We start from the raw sequence: 24,475 nt of genomic DNA on the forward strand, positions 1-24,475 counted from the left end.
TACAACGCTGCACAGGATTCTGCTTTGGTGAATCAAATGTGCTGTGTTTATGTCAGGTCTAGTCAAGATGAGTTGCTGACCCTTCTAGGGTGGAAGGGATTTGATGTTGCCAATTGTTCATTAAGCAGCTATTGCCGCCTTTGAGGGGTAGGGCCATATTGGTTCCATAGCTTTGATGTTTTTTGTTGGTAGGTTGGACATTCATTGAGCACTGGAACTATCTAATTCAGTTTTGCTGAGAGAAAACCCATACTTTTAGACCCAAACAAGGCATCCCTCACTGCCATTGTGGGTACTCCAGCTATGAACCCATCATTTTCCTGTCAGTAGGACAGCTCGTATCACTATAATTTGCCTCAGTTATATCTAGGTTTTCAGTTCTAAGAAAATGAGTGCTCTCTGGTGGGCATTAACATGCAATACAACCATTTTGACTTTTTGTACATTAAGTTCATCCACACGTCTTTTCCTCAGATTTCCTGTTGCCTCCCATGCACCTGACCCCTAAGCCAAGCCATTTACCCCTGGCTGTGCCATTGTGTAGTTTTATATCGGGTTTCCATCTATGTTTTCACACAGGTAGATTACTAGTTGCTCCACCTGAAGTGATGCCCATGAAGAAGATTTCTTCTTGCTTATGTTTCCAGAGTCCACTCCTGAGTGGGTTGCAGGTTGACCTACCCAGGCCCAATATCAGCTCTGCCTTCTCTTTCAGATGTTTATTGAAGATGCCCATGTGTCTATAGGTGAGAATTGAGTGAGGGCCCTGGTGGTGTCATAGTGGATGCTATGCGCCTTCTGAGATAACCACTTGTGCATCCCTAGTACCTCCCAAGGCTGATCCCAGGTGATATCACTTGACGTATCAATAGATTGAGAATAGGCTTTATAACCTCATGACTTAGTGACCTGGCAGAACCCTGCTCATGACACCTGCTGATTTGTGGCCATATGTCCCTGTACCAGCGCATAATAACATGCCACAAGATACTTAGAGATAGTATACAGTTCTCTCCAGAGTAGAATGCAGGCTTATCCCAGAATCCCAGGGCCTGTCCTGTGATTCTGTTAGTGCATGTGACAAACAACACAGGATAATGTAAAGCAAATATGAAAATGACAGTTTTATCAAATGTGTTCAGGGCAAGAATCAACTGGTTGAGATGACACCTGCCTATACTACACTTGGGATAGTTAATGGGAAAACCAATATACTGCCCAAGTGATACATAAGAGAAACTATTAAGTGGTTCAAATCTAACCTTATACATAAAACATACAACTTACAATATTTGGCTCTAACTTGCCTGCTACAGATGATCCAGCACCTGGAAACTGTCCTTATCCAGCCTTGCATCTAGCCCCAGCCATTGTATCTCCTTAGGACTCAGCTACCACACTCTTCCACTGCTACTAGCACAAGCTGGTTAGATTCACTGCTGGGTCTTTTGAGGTGTACTTATTTTTCTCTTGCAGCAGCCCTTGTACCTTCCCTGTCTGGGTACATTAGTGCAAAAGAATTACTAAGTTGTTTGAAATGCTACTAAAAAGAGGAGCTGGAGTAAAACCCCACAGTAAATTCACAACTGTAGACAGAAGACTTTTCTCTCCCTAAGATGTACATTGCATGGCCGCAGTACCTTGACATGAATTCATGAAGCCAGGAGGAATGGAAGTTTAGCAGTTTGGGCAAATTTTGTCTCTTTCTTATTTATCTGGAAGCCATGTACCAAAATAGTCCAAGTTTATTAAAAATGGTAATTAGTTCTATCAGCAGGGCAACATTTCCTTCAGTCAGTCTGTAAACAGTAAAGCCCGGGCAGTTCTTTCCTGTAATGGCATCCGGTCAGCAAAATCGGGCAGTCTAAGGCATTGCTAGAAGCCTTCATGATTAGCAGTTGGTAACTGTGTTAATATTCTATCTTTAAAAAATAAGCCAATTCACCTAATCTTTTTCTCCCAAAAAATAAACTGCTTAGTAAATGTTGCAAGTGTAGGAAAGAAAACAAAATACAATAATTTTAATCTTGAAGGCTATTAATTATGGGTTACTCAGATATGGAAATTAAATTTTCATGGGTCAGCATTATCATAACTGTTCCTAGTTGCATCGTGAAGAGAAGGCTCCCGTCTAAGAAACCTCCATGCTGTTGTAGGACAGAGGTATGAACTGAACAACTGTATGTTTCACATACAGTTTTGTCAGTGTGGAATACCGTGGTGCCTTCATTCATGAACATAATTTATTCTGTGATTTTGGAAAAAGGGGTCATGTTTGTGCTTGTATGGAAAAGATGGCTGTGGTTGTGTTTGTCACCTGATGTGGAGTTTTGCCAACAAAAACAAAATTGAGCCAAAGGCTTTTTGGAGGCCAAATTGTTTGCAAACATTACCACTGTATAATACTCTCTGGAAAACACATTTTTGTCCTAAAATCAGGATGATCATAGAAGTGTGAAATATAAATATAATGACTAGAACTAATTAACATGTGAAATAAAGCATACATCAGTAGCCATTGCTGGAGGTGTCTGTCCTAGTTCAGAGGTCTGAGGTCTAAAGTTAAGCTCTCTACTTGCCTGAACTCATCTGCTTCTGAAATGAAAACGAGTAGAAATCATTTCTTAGCCCCTGTATACAGTCTGACACATCTGTGCTAACAGGGTCAACGTGTAGTGAGATTCTGTGCTGTACTGTTTTACTTTCCTCCCCAGAAAACAGTTTATCATCTATGGTTTGTGGCAGAGACTTTCAATAATGAATGGGAAAAGGAAAATCTATCCAAGGATGATAAGACTGACAGGCTCTGAGTCATGTAGTGTAAATACCAATAAGTCAGGAGGCTCTGTTGAAGAAGAATGTGCCATTCTGTGGGTGTTAGTGATATGCCAGTGTGGAGGGTCGGTACAGAGAAAGCATCCTTTTTAGCGTGTTCATGATAACAAGCAGCCTGCTGCAGCACAGGTGCCAGGGTTGGCCATGGCTGCTCTGTATGGACGATACAGGTATTCACAAATCTCAGAGTCTTTTATTAGCATCATTAAGTGTACTATGATTAAACCAAGCTGATGCAAATTCAGTTTCTCAAAGATAATCCTAATAAAGCAATTGTAAATTCATATAATGTGAAGAGCTCTCAGAAGTTATCAGGACATTGTTTACTATAATTCAATTTGAAGGACATTATTATAATCAAATTTAGATTAGCTCATGCATCTATATTTTGAAAATTGCAAATGTTTGTAAAAAATATAGCTGAATACTTGCAAACTCAGTATAGGATTTAGGAATTGCAGGTAAATTAGGTTTTCAATGAATAAATGAATCCTAGTCTTGCCCAAACTAGAATATTAAACTTTAACAGATTTTTTTACTGCCTCAAAACTAAGGAAGACTCATACTGTTCTATTAGCCTATACATCATGCTAGCATACAAGGATTCACAATGTTAGGTAAGGGTACAAATACCGTGAAAATCTTGATTGATTAGTTTGTTAAAGGAAAATGTTAATTATTCATCTGTATTAAGAATGGGGGGCTCACACTAGCAGTAGCACATGCAGTTAGTTCCTAGTGGTTTTGCTAATTAAAGGTTGAAACTTACATACTAGGTAAGACAGCATTACTCCATGGTCAGTTTATATTCAACTAAGTCTAATGCTTTTCTTGTTGATCAGAGAAGAGTTTCCAGTTAGGTTAGTATGGGTCTGTAGCCAGGTAACTAGAAGGTCTTGTGTATCTACCAGCTTCCACTTGTTGAAAGCTGGTGCCCTGAATCACCGCAGTCCATTCAAGATCTTCTTTCAAAGTCCTGCACTAAGAGAAAGAGTCCCTTTTTATTAGTGTGTACTAAGTTACTGTAACATTTATAGTCTATGAGATACATCTAAGAGAGTGGTGTAACAGTCTTATTTTACAGTTTCAATCTTAATTTGGCCAGAAGTTGTGAACTGTGAATCTCAACTTACAATAAACATTTTAGACATGAATGATAAAATGTGTAAGAGTATAAGTAAAGCCATGCTGTTATGTTGAGCTGTAGGGGACTCAGGTCAACAATTTCTGACATTGCCAGTGAAGAGGAAGACCCAATACTATTATGGACAACTGAACTCTTTTAGAATATTTTGCTGAGTTTACACACCTATAATATTTAAATGATGGAACTTAACAAAAAAAGGGATACAGATGAATGTCCATTTTGTATCTGTGTATTCAAAGTGTTTAGGATAGATATATAGTTACATTCTCTTAATGAATAGAGGGATTTGTTCTAATGGTGTTTGTAAATAGGATACCAAGTCCGCATCTTGTACAGCAATTAACCACTGGGAGGAATGTATGCAATGTGTTAATTATTGAGACTGTCCTACCAATTTGGTTTGAAACTGTCTCATTGCTATTTGTTTCTAAATAAAATTATGGAAAAAAAACCCAAAATGGTTAAGATAGAAAAAAAAGAGTCTATACACCTATATATATTTGAAACATCATAGGGAACATTTGAGCTAAAATCCTTGAAGTTCTTTGTTCAGATGAATATTAACGGAGGATAACTGATGAGACTTAACTTATAATTTCCTTGGGTTTTCGCTTTTTTATGTATTTAGTACAGAGTCTATAGGGTCTCACTACACAGATCGGACTCATAGTGATCCTTCTGTTTTCAGCCTCTTAAGTGCTGGGATTACAGGTGTGCTCCACTGCACCCAGTGTCAATCACCTTCTCAGTGCATCCTGCAGGCAAGGCCAGTACAGCAAGCTCATGATTGAACCCTGGTCCCTGCACTTTAATCCGCTGAGCAATCTGGCCAGCCCTCCCTTTGTACACTTTATGGGCTTCGGTCATATTGATGGAAACAGGAAAGCTTATTTTGTTTAAAATTTCTACACAAGTGGAATATCAGCTTTTATGTTGGATAGACCTAAATCAAACTGGGAATTAACTATGGTCAAGAAACTGCCCCACCTCAAGCTAGAGTAAAATACAGAAACAATTGCAGCTCATTCTATGTGCCGCCCTCTTCTCTGGTTGCAGCCAGGGCTGTAAGCTGAGTCCATTTGGTACATGCCCTAGATAGTACAATAAAGAGAGGTGATGGAGCTTCTGATGCTTGGAATAAATCTCACTTAAACTTTACTCCAAAGGCTCAATTTGGTTGAAAACACAAATCCAAAGAACCAAAAAAATGACCTTGTCCCTCAGTGTTCTTGGTCTTTTTAATTCTGAAATCGGTTGGATCCAAGGCATCTGGTTTAACATCTCTATTTTCCTCTTTGATAGTGCTGAACAAAATTGCCTTTAAAAATCATGTTATTTAATATTCAGTTGGGGCATCTTTCAGTACCATAATAGCAGGTTTGTACCAGCAGTTAAACATGGCTGATTAGTAATCTGGCTCTTTTAGATGCTTTGTGTGAGCCGGGCCACAATCTCCTCTTAGCAGGTGGTCTGTCAGAATGCTGTACGTGAGGGCTCTGAGGTGGTTTTATTTGTGTCTATTAGATAATAGCTCTGAAGCCATGGTCGCTGTGACTCTGGCAGACTAGAATCCAAAACAAAGCACAGAGCTGATTACCAGTGGGCCTGTTTCCAAGGGACCTGCCACAATCCTGCATAAGCACCAGGCCCTGTGCCCCAGTTGTGATTGGCCTTGTTGTTTGTTTCTGGTATCAGCCTGACTGTCAGTGCCACAGTGGATTGTATTTGTTTCCTCCCTGTAGCTTGTAGGCCAATATTTATTGAATGACCCAGCCGAATATGCTCTCTCTATAGCATTAAATAGATTGCCTCTAAGAACACTTTTGACACCAGCCTCTCTCAGCAAGGTGAAGTCCTTGTTGATAGATCTTGGCAATACTAGTCCTCTTGTCTATGTACCTGTGATGTCTAATGAGATGGTATAAACCTCTTGAATATGTTGCTACATTTGGACCTGGTTGTGTAGGAGAGGTTTCAAGCATTAGTCCCATTTTCAAATGATGGGAAGAATTAGAAGGATAAACTAATTGATCTGAGATCACCCAACCAATAAAAAGATCTCAGCTTTGTTATCTCTCCTTGACTTTTATTTGATACATACTTTTCTGATCTCTAAGTTGATGACGTGGTGCCCAGGCAAGAGCGGTAGCAAATACATGGGCATTAAAGCTACACAGCCCTTCAGTCATGTGTATCTCAGAAGGAATTCTTTGTTCAGGGGGATGTGCAGTTGTGGGCTGGACTAAAGGAAGCACAGCCGTGTCCATCACCTAGGGGAGAGGCATGTGACCAAGAGGCATGTGCCTAATATTAAGAAGTCTTGTTCAGGGAAGTGATACTTAAGGACAGGGCAAAGAGAAGGATTACAGGAAGAATCATAGGGCATGGAGGACTGAACCCAGTTCTGGTTTGATGGCCACATGAAACAGATTGAGTGGCTGGAAGAGAACTAGTGAGTGTTGGGGAAATAAGTGGAAAGAAATTCAAAGAGGAGTGAGGCCCAATAGCACATTAAGTGCTGTGGACAGGTGGAGACTGTGGATGTGTCCAGTGATACTGGGGCATCATTTCTTGGTGTATTACTTGACTTCTGATTTAGTTATCTGTAAACATTAAGCAAGACCTTATTTAGCCAGTTCATACTTTTTTGTTTTCTTTTTATCTTACTGTCTGTCTGTCTGTCTGTCTGTCTGTCTGTCTGTCTCTTACTTAAAACTGTTGTCACTGCATTTGCTTGGGTTTAGATTTCACTGGTGAAAAGAAATGATTAAGGTTTAGAAGAAAAGACTTTTAACACTACTGTATGCTTCTCTTTGGTAATTACTTAGGAACACTGCAGCTGAAAGCACCTCTTCCATTTGTGGTGGAAGAGTCATTCTGTTTGTTCATCTAAGAGAATTGTTTCTGCCATTCTGTTGGTCCCCTCATTGCTGCTGCTGGTGAGGAATGAATGCAAAAGCTGCTTGTTTGGAGAGCAGCCCTCCCCAAGGGATGGAGAAAGCTGAATTTCTTGCCACACTCTTGTACTTCTCCCAGACCCTGACTTCTAGGTATTGCCGCTCTGATTCACAGTTTTTTTATTTCTGAGTTCTCAGATACTGAAGTTCTATAAAGCTTCTGGGACACATGACAAACATTATATGGAACCAGTAGTGATGTTTCTGTTGTTTGCAATGAAAACAATCTCACAAATATATTTTTATGACCTTTATTTTTTTAAAGAGAGTACAAAATAGTATTAAAAAAGAAAAATCACAAGTGATACAGAACTTCACTGAACAAAGTAATATGAATTTCACAGTATTTGCTGTAATGCATAGTGTTGTCTTCCAACCAGTTATTCCTATTATCAGATATGTCCATGAAAAATTGGAAGAAGAAAGAAATACATAAGAAATTAAGAAGAGAAAAATGAGAAATAATTAAAAAAGAAGGCAAAACAAGTGAAGCATTATCTGCTCCTTTCCATAGACCAGCGGAAATGCACAGTATAGTTGTCCTAACCATCCTGCTTATATACATAGATAAATCTTTCCCCCACTCCCTCTCCTGTCCTTCTCCTCAACTCCGTAACTCTTTCCTTTTGAATAAGTTCATTCCCTTTTCCTACTATCTGCTGTACCCTTCAGATTCCATTTTCTTTTTCAAGTTCTCACCCGAAGGAGACAGTATGATGTTTGCACATGCAGGTCTGATTTATAGAAATATGTATTTTAAAAACATTGTTCTTTTTCTGTGGATGACTCAGGGCAGTTGGTTCTGTAGGAGAGTCAAGTGCTTGCTCTCTCACACTCTGGCTCAGAAGTAGAAAATCATTGCATGGCAGAAGGTGGAGAGCACAGCTCTGAGTGTGGTGCTCTCAGTTTTGGTTGCCATAGGAATGGATGATAGTTCATTTTGTTGAACTGCTATTCTGGGGGACAAATACTTGTGGTGATTAAAGTGATTTTGAAATCTCTGTCTCTCATCCTAATATCCCAGGGCTTCCAGCAAAAGTTCTCCTTCCACAGTAAAGAGATCGTGGCTATCAGCTGTTCCTGGTGCAAGCAGGCGGTAAGTTTGCAATGACATAAAACAATGCAAGTTCACATGAGTTCAGAACAGACTTTTGTCAATGTTTGAGTTCCTGTCCGCAAGTCATAGTTATCCTATTACTTCTCTTAGCTAGGTTCTTTGGAGGAAGAATGATAGTAAAGCTAGAGAACATTAACATGTACGCTCCAGGAGAAATTATAGAGATGTATTCACCCTTTCTTTTTTAATACATTGAAGGCTGGGATCAAAGACCAGAAAATCCTTTCCTTGGACTGAATCCAGGGCTTCTCACTCTTACAGTATTTTTTTCTTTTGCTACTAAACCATTGCCACTAAACTCTGTGATGGGAAGGGGCAACCTTAGGAGTAAGGCATCAGGCATCGTGAGAGTCTCTAGCACGGGTGGCTAGGCACCATGGTCTTCTGGTTTTGATGTGAGCGATTGTTTTTGTTTGCTTGTTTGAGTCAGGGTCTCTACATGTAGTTCAGTTCAGCCTTGAACTCACTATCTATCATAGACTGGCCTTGAATTTGTGGTAATGTTCCTGCTTCAGCCCCCTCGGTACTGGAATTACAGGAATGTGCCACCATGTCTGGCTCGAGTGACTGTTTATGGGTCTAAGTGTGAAAAGAGAGTGCTTCTTGCTTTCTTCAGGTTTGTGTGGTGGTGTAGTTGTCTTTATACTACTTGAAATGCAGTTTTTTAAAATTATATTTGTACATATGTTTATAAAGAGCTGATCATTTTCCCATTTCCTTTTCTTCTTTCATCTACTTTTTCTTTTTCTTTCTTTCTTTTTTTTTTTTTTTTTTTTTTTTTTTTTTTTTTGGTGGAACCGGGGATTGAACTCAGACCCTTGCGCTTGCCAGGGAAGCGCTTATTCTACTGAGCCATCTCCCCGGCCCCTTCATCTACTTTTTCTATCCATGTTTAGTGATTAACTCTTCTGTATGAAGCAAAAGCTGTATTTTTTTTCAGTTGTTTTGGTGCCTGTTCTTTCTTTCTTTTACTCTAACTTGGAAATTGATAAATGGTGTCCACCAGATGTGAGCTACCATTTACTTTTACAAATAAATTTTTATTGACATATAGCTATGCCTAAGTTATTTATTTATATGTCATCTGTGGTTGTCTTTGCATTTATGGATTATCTAGGGCTGCTTTCTTGCTTCATTGAGTGAGTTGAATAATTGTAACACAGACAAAGGACTCAGAAGCTGAAAATAATTACTATAGTTTATATAGAAAATGTTTACTGGCCTCTGTCCTTTTGAATGACCATATGACCCAAGACCTATCACCCCTTCCTTTCTCAAAGAACCTGAAGACAAAGGGTGTAGTGTTTTTCCTAGATTAAAGGTTAGCAGGTAACTTCATCTGCTTACACAAAACAGATTGAATTTGCCCTGCAAGCCAGCAACATTAAGTGTAAAACATCAGAAGATGACATTTTGGAGCATCCAAGCCATTTACATGGTGACAATTTCATTGTAGTAATCTCGCTAGCATAAATCCCTTTAGCTGACCTCCCGTGTCAGAAGAACCTCCTATGACCAGGAAGCTGCGTGCTCAGTTGTGTCAACATCCTGGCACATTTTGTGCTCTTGATATGTTGTTTTCTCTTCAGTGCCTTGTCACCTACATCCCCTCTGTGTGTTGGAGAGTATGTTTGCAAATCTTAGGACACCCTAGCTCTAGAGAGCCTCAGTCTCCACGACAGTGTTTCCATTCAGGGAGGATGGAGCTGATTGCCTGGGACCTCTAATGTTACCCACGATGCTGTCTTCTCAGCCCAGTGACACCCTACTGAGGGAACAGCATCATAGGCAGGTGGGCTCAGACAGGCTGTGCCTCCTCCTGTGTGTAGCTACCAGGAAAGGCCAAGATGATTTCTCCAGGGTCAGTGACTACAGAAAGAGACACACTTTACGGTCAATGTATGTGTCGTCTTCATTGATCTGCAGTCCAACTGAGTCTATAAAGTTGGTCAGTTCCACGTATCTTTGCATATATCAAATGTCCACATTATAGAAAGAGATTTTTATAAGAATTCTAGATGCAAAATATGTGACACAAATTACTACATAAGCTAGATTGTGTACTGTATAGTGTTGGTAATCTCATCAAGGGTAGCTGATAGCAGACAAACTAGTATGTGACCCTCCCTGGTAGAGGACGGAGAACACTGGGCTGAGAGCTGGGCTTCCTGTAGTTAGGTCTGGCCACCATCATTTAAAATTTGCAGGCTTGGATCTACCTCTTAGTCCACAGTCCAACTATAAGTTGACAGAGCCGATTTAGGCAATCTCAGAGAACCTTACTATTTTAGAAATACAGTGCTCATGTATTTGAGGGTTTATTTTAGTTGTTTAAAAAAAGTGGGAAAAAGGCCTTGAAATAATATTTCATGGGCTATGGATATATCTTAGCAGTCTAAGTGACTGCCTGGCAAGCTCAACGATCAGGGTTGGATCCTGGGCACTGCATGCCATGCCAGCCCTGGAACGCTGGTGTCCTTGCCGGCCACTGAAACTGGGCATGGTGGCACATGCCTGTAATCCCAGCACTGGGGAGGCTGAGAAAGGAAGATCACTATGAGTCCAAGCTGCATAGTGAGACCTTGTATCAACTTAGAAAAAATAAAAGTATTCTGTGCAGAACATTGGTAGCAGGGAGGGTTATTCATTATTTTATCATTCAGCATTTTGCATTTAATTGGCTGATTAGTAATTAGCCACTGGATCACAGCAAATTTGGAAGATGTGCAGAAAAGGAGACGAAGTATCTGGTGTTTTACAATAAAATTAGGGTGGTCATAAATGCCAGTTTTCCTGAGACAGTGCTAATTATTGTCTGTTGCTCTGATATTATTATTATTATCAGCAATCTCTTTCCTTCTTAAATTGTTCCAATTAAAGTGATAAATTATATGGCCACGGGAAGTATCATTCAAGTCGAAGCTGATGTTTAACTTTGCAAAAATCATTGTGATTAAAATTTAAGGTCCCTAATTGTTTCATAATGTTGATTTTATGTTTATTAGAAAATACATGTTACTGCAGGTCACTGTGGGGTTTCGGGTTAAAAAAAAAAGACGTGCTCATGTGATTGGCCTAAGGTCACCGGTTCCAGCTTTGCAGCTGGGATATCCAGTTAAGCTCCTCATACTGAGCTACTATTGATTATGAGTCTGCAATGCCTTCCTTCCTTTCAAAAGCAAAATGCTTCAGGTTTGCCAAGTACAATAGGGTCAGTGATTTTTAAGGGGTTTATAGGATCTCATAGAAATAACCTCCTGGAACTTTGTTACCTCTGGGATTAAGAATTTTCACAAGGAACAACCTGTCTTTCCTGGTGTGTCTAACCTGGGAAGACAACCTGGGAGGATTTACATCTCTGACAGAAAAAGGCAAGGCGGAGGGTAGGCATGAGCTTTCTGCTTTTCTGAATATTTTTTTTCTCCATATTATTCCTAATCATCTGAGTCTGTGACCAGCATTAGATGCAGGGAAACATTTGTGTACAAAATCAAGATGATTAGAACCTCTCGGAACTCTCTACATCTCTGTGTAAACATCCTACTGAAGAGTTAGTTCTCCAGGGCCTCATCCTGCTAGGCTGATTTCTTGTTAGCTGCTGTGGTAAGTTGGAGTGCTGGAATGAACTGGGACTCTGCTCTCCAGGTTCCCGAGGCTAGTCGGGTGGTGAGGAGATGCGTGTGTCCTTAGCGCGCGTGTGTGTGGGTCTGTGCGTGCAGGAGTGCGTGCGCATGCACAAGTCTTACGTGGACGCTTATGCCCTCTAGCCGCCCTGCTGGCCAGAGCTGCTCATTGGCCTCTTTTTCTCTGCAGTTTCACAATAAGGTGACCTGCTTCATGCTGCATCACATTGAGGAACCCTGCTCCCTGGGGGCCCACGCTGCCGTAATTGTCCCGCCCACGTGGATCATTAAGGTGAAGAAACCTCAGGTAACTGGCAGGACCCTCATGCTGCTGGGCCGGCACAGAGAAAGATCAACGGCTGCTACTTGCTTTTTCTCCCCCTTGACTAGACTCTGGATTCCTGCGACCTCTGTTCAGTCATCCCGTAGGTCCCACATGTGCTGCCACTTGCATCGCACTGACCCTTTACTTGACTCCCCCTGGGCTCCCTCAAGGGACCAGCGGCCCCGCACTCATGGAGGCAGATTTCCTGAGCAAGGAGGTCTCTTCCCAGTCTCCATGTGCTAACGATACTCTCTTTGACAGCAGCTGGCCTGAATTTCGCTGAGTGCCAGTGGTGGGTACCGCTGCTTCTTTTGCCGCTCTGCTCTTCCAGTCTGGGCATTCCCGGGGAGTGTGTTGGGGGCTGCTTGTGTGGGCTTCACGGTTTGGTTAAGATTTCTGCCACTTCCAACTGAAAGGCAGACCGTGAGTCATGACCCTTCCTACACACACCAGGCCTACCTGGCAAGCAACACTCTGCTCATGGTGAAGTACAATGTGTTCGCTTAGTATCTACTCTCCTCATGCGTTCTCCTCACTGTCTTTCCATCCTGGCCAGACTCAGCTTCATTAAGCTGAGAAGCGTGGTGGTTTCTGGACAAGTTCATTAAGTTCTTACATAAAAAAATATTTTTTCCTTGCACTGTGCATCCTAGACAGTGAAACCCAAGCCAAGGATGGAGGACTTCTAGTGCTACAAGGAGAGAGACAGCACTTCCACTAGGAGGCAGGAAGTCATGGAATTTCACACTGTATCTTTGGAAGAAGTGGTGGGCCCGGTTCCTGTAATCTCCAAAGTCTTCGTGCAGTTTATTTTCATTGACTCCATTCTACTTAAAAATTAGTGACTCAGGAATACTGTGTTGCCTTATGTTTCAAGTGAAATTTAGTCTCTGTTGATGAATGTTCAGGAATATCTTTCCCAAATTATAATCCATGGGAGCCCTTGGAAGAGTTTTTCGGGAAGCAAGTGTGATATCTGCACGCTAAAAGTGGGGAGTCAAGTCTTTCACTTTATATGCTGAAATTAAACAAGATATATTAAATACGTTGCCCAAGCAATTTATATATACATACCGCTGTCTGAGATTCAAGTGTGCTAAATTCCAATTTTCATTTTTAATTCTCTGCAACATGTCTACTTCTTTGTTTTCATTTCTTCCTATGATTTACTGACATCTCTGAGGTTTTATATGGTATATTAATTCAGTTAAATCAACACTTTTATTGAAAACTCAGATTGCATCAGGAAGTCGTCATTATCTCCTCCTCCTTCCTCTTCCTCTTCCTCCTCCTCCTCCTCCTCTTCTTCTTCTCCTCCTCCTCCTCCTCCTCCTCCTCTTCTTCTTCTCCTCCTCCTCCTTCTCCTTCTCTTATTCTGTTGAGCTATCTCTCTGGCCCCAGGAAGTCTTTTAAACATTGTGTTGCAGCACAAGATCCTTGCTCTGAAGATCACTAGAGTTATTTTAACAATTGGGGGAGCTTCAGGAGGACGTGGATTTTTTTTTTTTTTTTAAAGATGGGTGGGATTTAGGTCACTGAAGAAGGGAAAGAGTAGCAGGCAAGAGAACATACTTAGCAGAGGCTCCACATCCAAAACTGCTTCCATGAGGCAGGGAGATTAGAGGGCCGAGGTAAAAGGTGTGAAGAGACACTGACCAGAGAGGAGTAGGAGGCCTCTCAGGAGTGGCTGTGGAGGGACTGTGATAGACAGGGGCCTTGTCCTCGGAAGTGAAAGCAAAAACAGTATTTTAGATGGAAAAACTAGTAAGTGTAACGTGGGATGACTTGGTGGTGTGAGATTTTGAAAAACTTGAAACAGAAAAGTTAGGAAAAACCAGAAGATGAGTCTAATCTGCAGAGAAGTGTTAAGTTTACTCTTCTAAAATTTAAAACAAAAGCCTCTTCATTTAGAAATTTTGAATAAAATGAAGTTTTGTGTTGGATTCTCTGGTAATGATTGATTTTTCTATTTATCATTTGCCATTCCATATTTTCTCTTCCCTTTGAATTCTCTCTCTCTCTCTCTCTCTCTCTCTCTCTCTCTCTCTCTCTCTCTCTCTCTCCCCCCCATTTCTTTCTTTCTTGGGCTTTGCGTGCATCTATTAGAAGTAATATATACAAGTCCCTTGGACCCTTGGCAGGATCCCCTCATGATTAGATCCTGCAGTACAAATTCACTACCAGGGTGTTGACAGCTCCCTGACCACCAGGACCCCTCCGGTGACCTTCTCTTAACCACATCCCTTTCCTCCCAGCCTTATCATCTACTCATCTGGAGAACCTCCCCCCCCCACACACATACACACCAGTTTATTTTCCATTGCAAGAGTACGTTGGAGTAAATTTTAACTTGCAATTGAATCTATAAATCTTTTGTTTTTCTAAATCATATTTTAAAAGGATAATCATGTACAACTTTGCCTCACCCATCACAGTGAATTATTTATTAAAAATTTGTTGATTGCTTTCAACTGTCTTTTTTAAAATAAGTTTTTCAAATCAAAATCCAAAGTCTCAAATTGCCATTTGTTGACTATACTTTAAGTCTCTTTTAAATTTACAACACTGTCTCAAATCTTTCATGTCATATGTATGTTGAATAATTGGAGTTACTTCTGCTGTAGAAGTTGCCATACTTTGATTTTTGTCTAATTGCAGTCATGTTATGTTTTAAGATGATTTTTCTTATTATTCATATACCACATAAGCTAAAATTTATACGTAGCAACATAGATTCAGGTTTAACTTTGATAGAAGGAGTGCATGGGAGATGCTGTACATTTATACGTATTTTCATCAAAGAAACATAATATCAGGGCTTTTCAGTATTAGTGATGTCATAATGAATCAGTGAGATTGGGAAGTATCATCCTAATATGTTCATCATACTCTTTCACCTGTTGTGTTACTATTAAGGATTACTTCCAAGCTGTATTATTGCATAAGAGTAGCAAAGGGTGGTTTTTCAGTGTTTATTCCTTTTCACTTTTTAGTGTTGGTTTTTCTATAAAGAGGTCTTTCCCTTATTACTAAGAAATATATGGCAAATGATTGCCAAAGCACCTTAATCAGTTAATTTCCATCATATGTTGATGTCTTAGCAACATCTAAGCATTATTGTTGTTGCTTTTACAGATCATCATTGCAGGCTTCGCAGATCTTTTGTGGGCGGATGCACTCAGACACAATGCATTTCAGTTCGTTGTCCTCCTTCTTCTACTTGTTTTCCTTCATCTTTGGGCAGTTGTGTCCTCTTCCCAGGGCCTTCTATCTCTTACCATGGATCAGGAAGTTTTTGGTAGCTTCCTTGGTTGGAGGACTGACGGCATGCCCATAATCAACTTGCATGTGTTGTGTCCATACCTAGAATCATCAATTTCTCTAAAGAAACTTGGTTCTTTTTAATAGGAGGTGGCATTTGCAGAGCACAGTCTGGATGCTACAGTTCAAGTTTGTTATTCAGCATTCATTTTTTTTTTTCTTCTAGGATTGAGAGGACTGTAAAAATGAGGATAAAGCTAACGCTTATCAAATGCATTATAAGTATTAGGAATACGAGTGATAAGTACGTATTACGTATCATCTTAGTAACCCGTAAGCAAGTGTTCTCTCTTTTCCACTCAATAGCTGAGGAAATGAGGCACAGAAAAAAATACGTTGCCTACAATCATAAACTTATTACATAGTTTGAGATAGGTTGGAAACCAGGAGTGATGATTTTGAAAATCATGTTGTTACTGATGTGCCTTACTGTATCACTGTATCACATAACTGTAAACATTTTGACGATTTCTTTTGCTGTGGGTTCTAAAACTATCATGCGGGTTAAGCAGTGAACTGCATTTTGCTGAAGAGCTCATGTGGGACGAATTGAGGGAGGACAGCCTGAGAGTTTCAGAGCTCTGACTTTGGAGGCTACACTGCCTGGGTCCTTAGCCCTGATGTTCCAGTTACTAATTCATGTAACATTGAGCAGCTTAGCCCTTCTGTATTAGTTTATTGCACTCAAAGTGTAGCTGATGCTAGCTCCTAGTTCATAATAACACATGTCGTATAGCACCTGGATCATTAGAAATCCTCACTAAAGCCTACCTCTTGTTATCTTCTGTTGACTGTGAAGAGTACAGAGTATCAAATAAAGCCACAGGGAGTGCAATCAAAATTTACAGTAAATGTTTAAAATTTCATTTTCTTTCTTTCTTTCTTTCTTTCTTTCTTTCTTTCTTTCTTTCTTTCTTTCTTTTTTTCTTTCTTTCTATTTGGCATGGGGTCTCATTATGCAGCTCAGATTTGTAGTGATCCTCCTGTCTCAGCCTCCCCAATGCTGGGATTACAGGTGTGCACCACCACACCCTGTTTTGGTGGCCAGCATGGCTCGCCCAGGGTTCCTGGGCTGGCACAGCATGCAGTACCAGGGACTGAACCCAGGTCCTTGGGTTTTTCAGACAGGTGCTTAGACACTGAACTATCTCCCCTGTCCTAAAATTTAAAAAAAAAATTCGATGAATGATATGTTGCCATTTATTTCCTCAAAATAAAAAAAAAAAAAGATAAATTCAAGGCTTTTGTAGATAAGTGGATACAACTAGAGACTGTACTGGTAAGTAAAAATCCACATGTGCAACTGTCATGTAATCATGCTAGTGTGAGAACTAGAAAGAGTAATTAAAATTTGAAAGGTACAATAGATATTCCATTGTATTTCTGAATAGAATTTTTACTCTCACTTTACATACATGGAATGCACCCGTAAAAGCAGGCAGAGCCACTGTGAGCACAGGGGTGCAGAGTTTTACTACACGCAGCATTCTGCCCAGAATCCTTTATGATTTGCCTTCCTAGTGTAAAATGAATTGGGGAAAAGCCTATGTAAGTCCATATAAACATGTCACATTTATTTATTTATTTATTGTATTTTAGGGAAGGGTCTACAGGGTGCTCAGGGTGTCACTACTAGATTGGACTCATAGTGATCCACCTGTTTACAGCCTCCCAAGAGCTTGAATTACAGGTGTGCACCGCCATGCCCAGTCTCTTTTTTTTTTTGGATTTTTTTTTTTCTTTTCAGAACTGGGGACCGAATGATTTCTTTTGCTGTGGGCTCCAAAACTATCATGCTTAATAAGTGCATGCCAGGCAAGCTCTTATTCTACTGTGCCATGTTCCCAACCCATAAGTCACATTTTAAAGTACTGTCTATAGCCTGTATTATGGAAGTATCAATGTCTATATATCCATCTCACTCCTGATAGAAATATATTTCTTTCTTTCTTTTTGTGGGACCAGGGATTGAACTCAGGACCCTGCGCTTGCCAGGCAGGCACTTATTCTTCTGAACTGTCTCCCTGGCCCTGTATATAACTTCTAAGATAATATTTAAAAACAGTGCTGGATTTATTCCTTCTCAGCCCCAGTTTTTAAATCCCTTATGATTCAATAATCTTGAAATGCTGGGGACCTATGAAATGAAATAGCTAATTTTATGCAGTGGATGACACTATTCCTCAAACTTGCTCAAAGCAGTTCCTTTGATTCTGTTTCTTCTTGTGATCTAGCAAAATACGCCTCTTTACAGTGCTTGCAATCTTGAGCTGGGAGGGTGAGTTTTCTTTATTCTTTCTCTTGCCTCACAATCATCTTTGTTCTAGTGGTGCAATTCAGGCAGACAGGAAGAATGCCCTTGGATAGGCAGAGCCCATGTTTCTCCCGCTTATGACGTGTCAGAGCTTTATGCAGGATAGAGTGGGGTAAGACTTCCTTTGGGATGATGGAGTGATAAGTCTGTTCTTTTTAGATCTCATTACAGCGAGTTATTTGTGATTCCATAACCTGGAAAAATGCCTCAAGAGTAATAAGAGCTACACTCTCATTAACAGTTGAGCAATTCATCTATACCCATTCACATCCCAGGAAGGAGTCAGATTGACAGGGATTTTTTGGATAGGATTACTTTTGTAGCAAGGTAAGATTGCCCAGATACTTGGTCAAAGGAAACAAAAAGCATCTATTTTTTTTTCTGGGTCTTAATGAAAGAGTAAGCACAGAATGTGTATGGGGAGACTCCAGCTGAAATCAGAAAAATGCACACACCACTCTTCAGATAGTGTTGGTCTTGCAGAAGGAGCCCTTTGTGCAGTTCAGCTAGCTGCCCTTGTTGTAACAGACAGGCTTTGTTTCAGAACATAGGCTGAGTATTACAGGTCTCCTGCCTCTGTGGACAACAAGGCTTCATAATAACTTTTTTCATCACATTATCTTTACATTCTTGAAAAGCATGCTAATCTTATGGAACTTTGCAGCAGTCCTGATCCAGGCATAGTATGGGCACTATAGATCGGCTTTAGTGGCTGATTTCTCTTTTCACGGTAGGAACACAGCTCGTGTAGGCTTTCACACCCATCTCTTCCTCATTGAATTACACTGCCTTCTATGAGAAGCAAGGTATTTAGAAAAAGGGGATATTCATACACGGACACAAGAGTGCTTTGGGAATCTTGAGGTGTGCTGAGAAATTCCACACCATTCATTCTTGTTGCTTGGCCATGCTGCGGCTGTACACTGAGGTCTCACTAGCTGCGCTCAGCTACTGTAAGTCACCTGGAGCTTGATCTTTCCGCCTTCTGGTTCTGTGAAGCAAGTCTCTGATGCATTGGTCGCAGCAGGGTTGGGAGGCTACATCTGGGCTAAGAAGGCTCTTGTGCTCCTCTGTTCCCTATGAGAGCTCACATCCTCACTTGGCCTGTTTTCAGATGCCAGTGCTTATTTTCATGTATTTTTCAAACTCCCTAGGCCACAAGCCTGCTTGGTCATTGCACTCACCTGAAATACTCTGAATGCTATGGTCAGACAAGTGTAGAAAGCATGCGTTACGGTCTTGGCCTCATGCAGTAGAACTGTCTTTTAGGGTTTACTTGTTGATGCTCTCAGGGCCTGAGGGTCCAAAGTGTCATCCCGCACTTGGCATCCTGCGCTGCTCTGGGCAACGAAACAGCTCACACTACCAAGGAGCTAGCAGGGAGTAAGAGGAGCTCAGTAAGTGCTATGTGATACAGTGATATATACTCCTTGCTCAACAATGATGGAACCACTGCCCTGTGCCAAAGGTTCCTTCTAGGTGCCCTGAACAAGGGAACTAATCTTTTAGGAAGTGCCAACGGGATGGGGACCAAGCTCACTGCTTCACATAACTTTTTTCCTTTAAACTTCACCACAGTCCTGAGAAGTAGGTATGATAAGTTCATTGTTGAATGAGGAGACCGTAGTTTCCCTAGCATAACTAACTTAGCCAAGGTCCTGGATCTAGTAACAGGGAGAGGGAGGATTCCAACCGAGTTGACCAAACTCATGCTACCTCATGTTGATCTTCTGCTTTACTGTAGTGTGGACATCTCCTCATTTTGCTCTTGTTCGCTTCAAACGCAAGTTCTCGTGGCCAGCTATGTAATAGAACTGCCTGGAGAGGTTTTAAAATGTATTCATGCTTGAGCTTCACTCAAAAAAAAATATTTAAAAACAGCATTTGATGGGGCCCGGACATGAGCATTTTAAAACCTTGGCTGTGCACCTCGTTCTGCCTGCTTCAGTTTCCACTGTCGTTCTTGGGCCATGGAACTAGTTACATGTTTAAAGATGCTGCATAATTTTTCACACCTTTTACACGAACTGAAATTTAACAAAGAATACGCTTGCTTTCATAATGCAGAAGAGAGATGGGCATTGTAAAAGATCCGTTTCGTAGGAAATTAGACCTTGGAGACCAAAGTTCACGGAATGTGTTGACCACGGTGAACACGAGGAATCACCCGAGGTCTACAGCATCCCCGGGCTTCTGGACCTCTGCTGCTGAGACTCTAGATCCCAGAGACACTTTCTTCTAATCTGTTGGGGAAGAAACCCTTGGGGCATATGGTGGTTCTTGACATTTTCCCTCATCCTCATTCCTCATCGGTGAACCAAGACCCTATATTGACTTTTCCACCTAAATCAGAATAAAAGTAAAATAAAAGTGAAGGAAGTTGAATTCTTTTAACTTTTGTGTGTTAATGTTTGTAAGCTAAAGTTTATTTTGAATGCTTTTAATAAAAAAATACTTTAAAAAGTGGAATAAATGATACCTAAATTTCTTCAGGCTGTTTTGAAAACTGAACTGCTCAAACAAATGTGCATACCAATGTAAGTTTCTAAGCTAAGAATTCTACATTTCAGGCTCTCACCACTTGGTCAAACGTCTGTAATATGGTCAGTAATATTGTGCCTTTGTGAAGTTGCGGTCTAATTAAGTTTTGACTCTGCTAATTAAGTTTGGTTTTGCCTTGTCTTCAACCAGCAAGTTGTGACTGTTCTCTAAAAGTATCTGTATCAACTATTATGCCTCATAGGAAGTAGTTATTGAGTTGTAGCCCATCAGATTCTTAGAAAGGGAAAATAAATGCAGGGATCACTGTCTTTCAACAAGTTTGAGGCACTTCTGTGAGGAGGAGAAAGGAAGGATATTAGGGGAGGGAGGATTTGAGCTTGAGGGGCCATAAGAGAAAGAGAGAAAAAGCAGGGATTGCCAACCTACAACTCTTAAGTCACTAAAGGTGAGCCTGTCTTCTGGGTTTGTAAGCAGCTGGATTGTGGCTTTCCTCTGTGGTCAAGAGTCATGTTATGGAAATGACTAGAACAGACCATTAAAAAAAATGTAAGCAAATGAAAGAAAAAAAAAAAAAACACATGAAAAATGGCCTCCTTTTTTACATTTCTACATAGGTGATCTCCATACCAGGAGATGAACTTGAACTTGGTTGGGCGGGAGACGGACCTGGTTGGGCGGGAGACTGGAGCCCCTCAGAGAATTTGGGATTCTTCCATTTTTACTGGGAGGGTTGGCAGGTATAACATGTGTTGTTATGTGAGTCCACGAGAGCCTCTGGGCCCCAGCTCCCTGCCCTCCATGTGGTGGGGTTCGTCGCTCACTCTGAAGCACTCGACTGGTTTCTGTCTGTGGCTTACCCATGAGCAGTGGCTTGGAAGTGTCAAAGCATGAGAAGCATGCAGTCTACAGCATGTGCTGCCGTCCCTGCCACATGGCCCTGCATGGACACATGCCGCCTGTTGGCCCCCAGCTCAGCATTTCCTTCTTCCCCTACAGAACTCCCTGAAGGCTTCCAACCGGAAGAAGAAGAGAACAAGTTTTAAAAGAAAGGCCAGTAAAAGAGGAGCCGAAGTAAGTGTCTCCCAGTTATGACCCTGGGAAAGACAGCTTCTTTCCTAGAGCTGAAAATGTGTTAGTCTTGTAGTTCTCACCACTTTTTGCTCTCTTTTCTCGTTCGCTACACTCTATTGTGGGATATTTTCTGCCCTAAATAAGTATGTATAAACACACAGCAGATCTGCTTTCTGCCACTCCAGAGTCAGAGCATGTGTGTTTGTCTAGAAATGGTGTCAGATAGAAGCTGAGAAGATACAGAAGGGAGGATAGACTCAAGACAGCTTACATTTCTGGGGGTCTTAGAGCACACAGAGGAAAATCAAAAGCCTGGTTGAATGTTTCGGATGGATGGTGATGGCTGGCTGTGGTTCTCAGCCCTCTGCTTGGGGGTTGCTTCTGCAGGGTGAATACCTGTACTCACAGCACCACTTGCTTCTCCCAGCAGGAAAACAAAGGCCGCCCTTTTGTGATCAAGCCCATCTCGTCACCTCTCATGAAGCCATTGCTTGTATTTGTGAATCCCAAGAGTGGAGGCAACCAGGTGAGTCATTTCTCACAAGTGCAACTGAGAACATTTGTTGATTGCTTGAAGCCGCCATTCACAGCACCAGTGAACGTAGTGTCAGGGCCCTCCGCCACTGGCAGATGACTGGCTTCTCAAAAGAAGGTTAACATTGCTTCAGTGGGGTTCAGTGGATCACCCCTCAACTTCTGTAAACGACTACCACAGACACCCTCCAGAAACCACTGCTGACATTTTCCTACAGACATCCAGGAAAGAATATTCCAGAATTTCTCCTGGATACCATATTTCATGGGTTCTCACTTCTTACAGTCAGAGAGCTATCTCCAAACTTATCTTTACTTCTCTCTATTGCAATTTAGTCACTGTCCTCAGAAAGGAAAATCAACAGCATGGTTGAATGGGAAGAGAACAGTAAATACTACCAAGCTGGTAGAAAATATCATTTTGTAAATATTTCATTTGCTCCCTGTGTAAATCCTTTAGTATAGTAAATATGTATCTTGCCTGAGAATAAACAGATAACCTTACAAAATTCAGTGTAATGCTATGCCTAAAGTAACAACAGTGTTTGAAGAACAGAACTTGTTCTCAAATCCAGGTCTTTGTCTCTGCCCCAGTTTCTACCCTCTCTTAGCTTCCTTAACAGTGTTCTTTCTTTATGTATTTTGTACAGAGTTTACAGGGTTTCACTACACAGATCGGACTCATAGTGATCCTCCTGTTTTCCCCTGGGATTATAGGCACAGTTCATGACACCCAGTCTCAATACCTGTCTCAGCACACCATAGGGGCAGAGCCAGCATGGCACACAGGGGATCGACCTCTGGTCCCTGCAACTGTCTAAGCAGGTGCTTTAGTCTGCTGAGCTATCTGGCCAGCCCTCAGTGCTCTTTTTTTGATTGATACACGGTGTTGCTATGCAGTTCAAACTTGTAGTGATCCTCCTGTGTCAGCCTCCCTAGTGCTGGGATTACAGGCATGTGCCACCACGCTCAGTTTCAGGCCCAGCGCTGCATGTGGTACCAGGGATCGAACTAGGGACCTTGTGCTTGCCAGGCAGGCACTTAGATTGCTGAGCTATCTCCCCAGGTCATCAGTGCTCTGCTGAGACTTTGGCTTTCTGTTATTTTTATGTGAATTTGTCAATTTGCATTACATTTACAATTTACATTCTGAGACAAGATTCTTTGCAGTTTCACAATAAAAGCCTGGAGATTTGAACTTCTTACTCCATGCACAGAGGCAGAGTGAAGATTGACTCAGAGTTCAAATGATACTATTATTAAAGATAAGGAACATTTTCCAGAATGCATTAATTACAACAAAACTTCTTTTAAAAGCACTTATGATTTTAAGGAAAATATTCCCATTTCTTCTCTTCACAATTGATGACACCTTGCTGCGTTTACTCACCTACAATATTTAAACGGAAATGGAATGCCCATCTGTGACAAAACTAAAGAAAAAAAGGGGACACAAATGAAGGACCATTTTGTGTCTATATACAAAATAGGATAGCTATACAGCCACTTTCTCTTAATTCAATGAGAAGAAAGATTTATACTAATAATGTTTGGACAGGATATCATGTCTGCATCTTGTACTCTGAATAACCACTACGAAGAAAACTATATGCAGTCTATTAATTCTTGAAACTGTCCTATTAATTGGTTTTGAAACTATCTCATTGCTATTTGTTTCTCAATAAAATTAATTTTAAAAAACTTAAAAAACTATTATCAGCACTGCAGAGAACAGGAGAAGAAATAGGATGCAAATAAACAACCCTTCCCAGTTGCTGCATAACGCCCTTCCTTATCGTAGTGTTGGTGGGTCTACAGCTCTCCGCAGAGGAGGACCTAGGGACAGGTTTCTCAGGCATGACGTTCATTCGCCATAATCCATACCCGCGACCGGGCTGTTCTCCTTCCAGCCCATCAGTGCTGGGGCTGTCAGTGTGGAGCACAGAAGCAAGTGCAGCGCATGCTAGTGGCTTTCATTCTGGCTACTTGAATGTCACGTGCTCATTAGTGTCAACTGCGCTTTATCCTGGTGGCGTACATGCACTTAAATCTTTCCAAGATTTTTTCCTGAAAGCACACACAAGCTTGTGAGTTATCCTTGCCTTTAGGGAGCTGGCAATCCAGTGAAGCTCTAGCTTTCTCCGATTCCAATCTCTTTGTATTATGAATGGAGGGGACTTCAGAGACAGCTGATGTTGCTTTCTGTTTCACTAAAGAGAAGACAAGTTGAGGGAGCTTAGGTGAATTTTGTAAGAACATCGTGTTTGTCAGTGACTCAAAAGGCAAATGGAAAAAATAATTCAAATGACGTGCACTGTGGGTGAAGTCTAAATTGAGTGAAGCAGGCTGGAAGTGCGGCGCATTTGCAGATCCAAGCTGTGACTTTGAGTGACAAGGAAATTATGATGCGGAAGTGGCTGAGAGTAAGAAGGACCCCACTAAGTTACATGGAGGAGAAAAGACAGTACCCACCCCAACACTAATCCTAACCGTAACCGTAACCCTAACTGCAAGCCCAGCCCTAACCCTTTCCCTTCTGCTTTCTAGAGTGGCAGGGCCTGGAAGATAGCTCCATGGCATAAGCACCTGGCTGGCAAAGCACAAGGTCCCGAGTTCAATCCCCAGTACCACACACACACACACACACACACACACACAAATATAGACTGGCAAATTTCTGCTCATCGTTCTAGGTCAATAGTGCCTTTCTGAACCCTTACTCAAAATGA

General features: G+C 41.2%; 1 protein-coding gene across 1 annotated transcript in view; it reads left to right on the top strand.

The window, feature by feature from the left end:
- Positions 1-24,475, top strand: part of Dgki (diacylglycerol kinase iota) — a 306,437-nt gene that overhangs the window by 41,556 nt on the left and 240,406 nt on the right. Inside the window, exons 5-8 of the mRNA XM_023712766.1 lie at positions 7,964-8,035; positions 11,870-11,986; positions 21,138-21,212; positions 21,640-21,738. Coding sequence (XP_023568534.1) covers positions 11,894-11,986; positions 21,138-21,212; positions 21,640-21,738 — 267 coding nt within the window. The 5' untranslated portion in view covers positions 7,964-8,035; positions 11,870-11,893. The remainder of the gene's footprint in view (positions 1-7,963; positions 8,036-11,869; positions 11,987-21,137; positions 21,213-21,639; positions 21,739-24,475) is intronic.

Source organism: Octodon degus, unplaced genomic scaffold (genome assembly GCF_000260255.1).
Source record: "Octodon degus isolate 3935 unplaced genomic scaffold, OctDeg1.0 scaffold00027, whole genome shotgun sequence".
NCBI classification, from domain to species: domain Eukaryota; kingdom Metazoa; phylum Chordata; class Mammalia; order Rodentia; family Octodontidae; genus Octodon; species Octodon degus.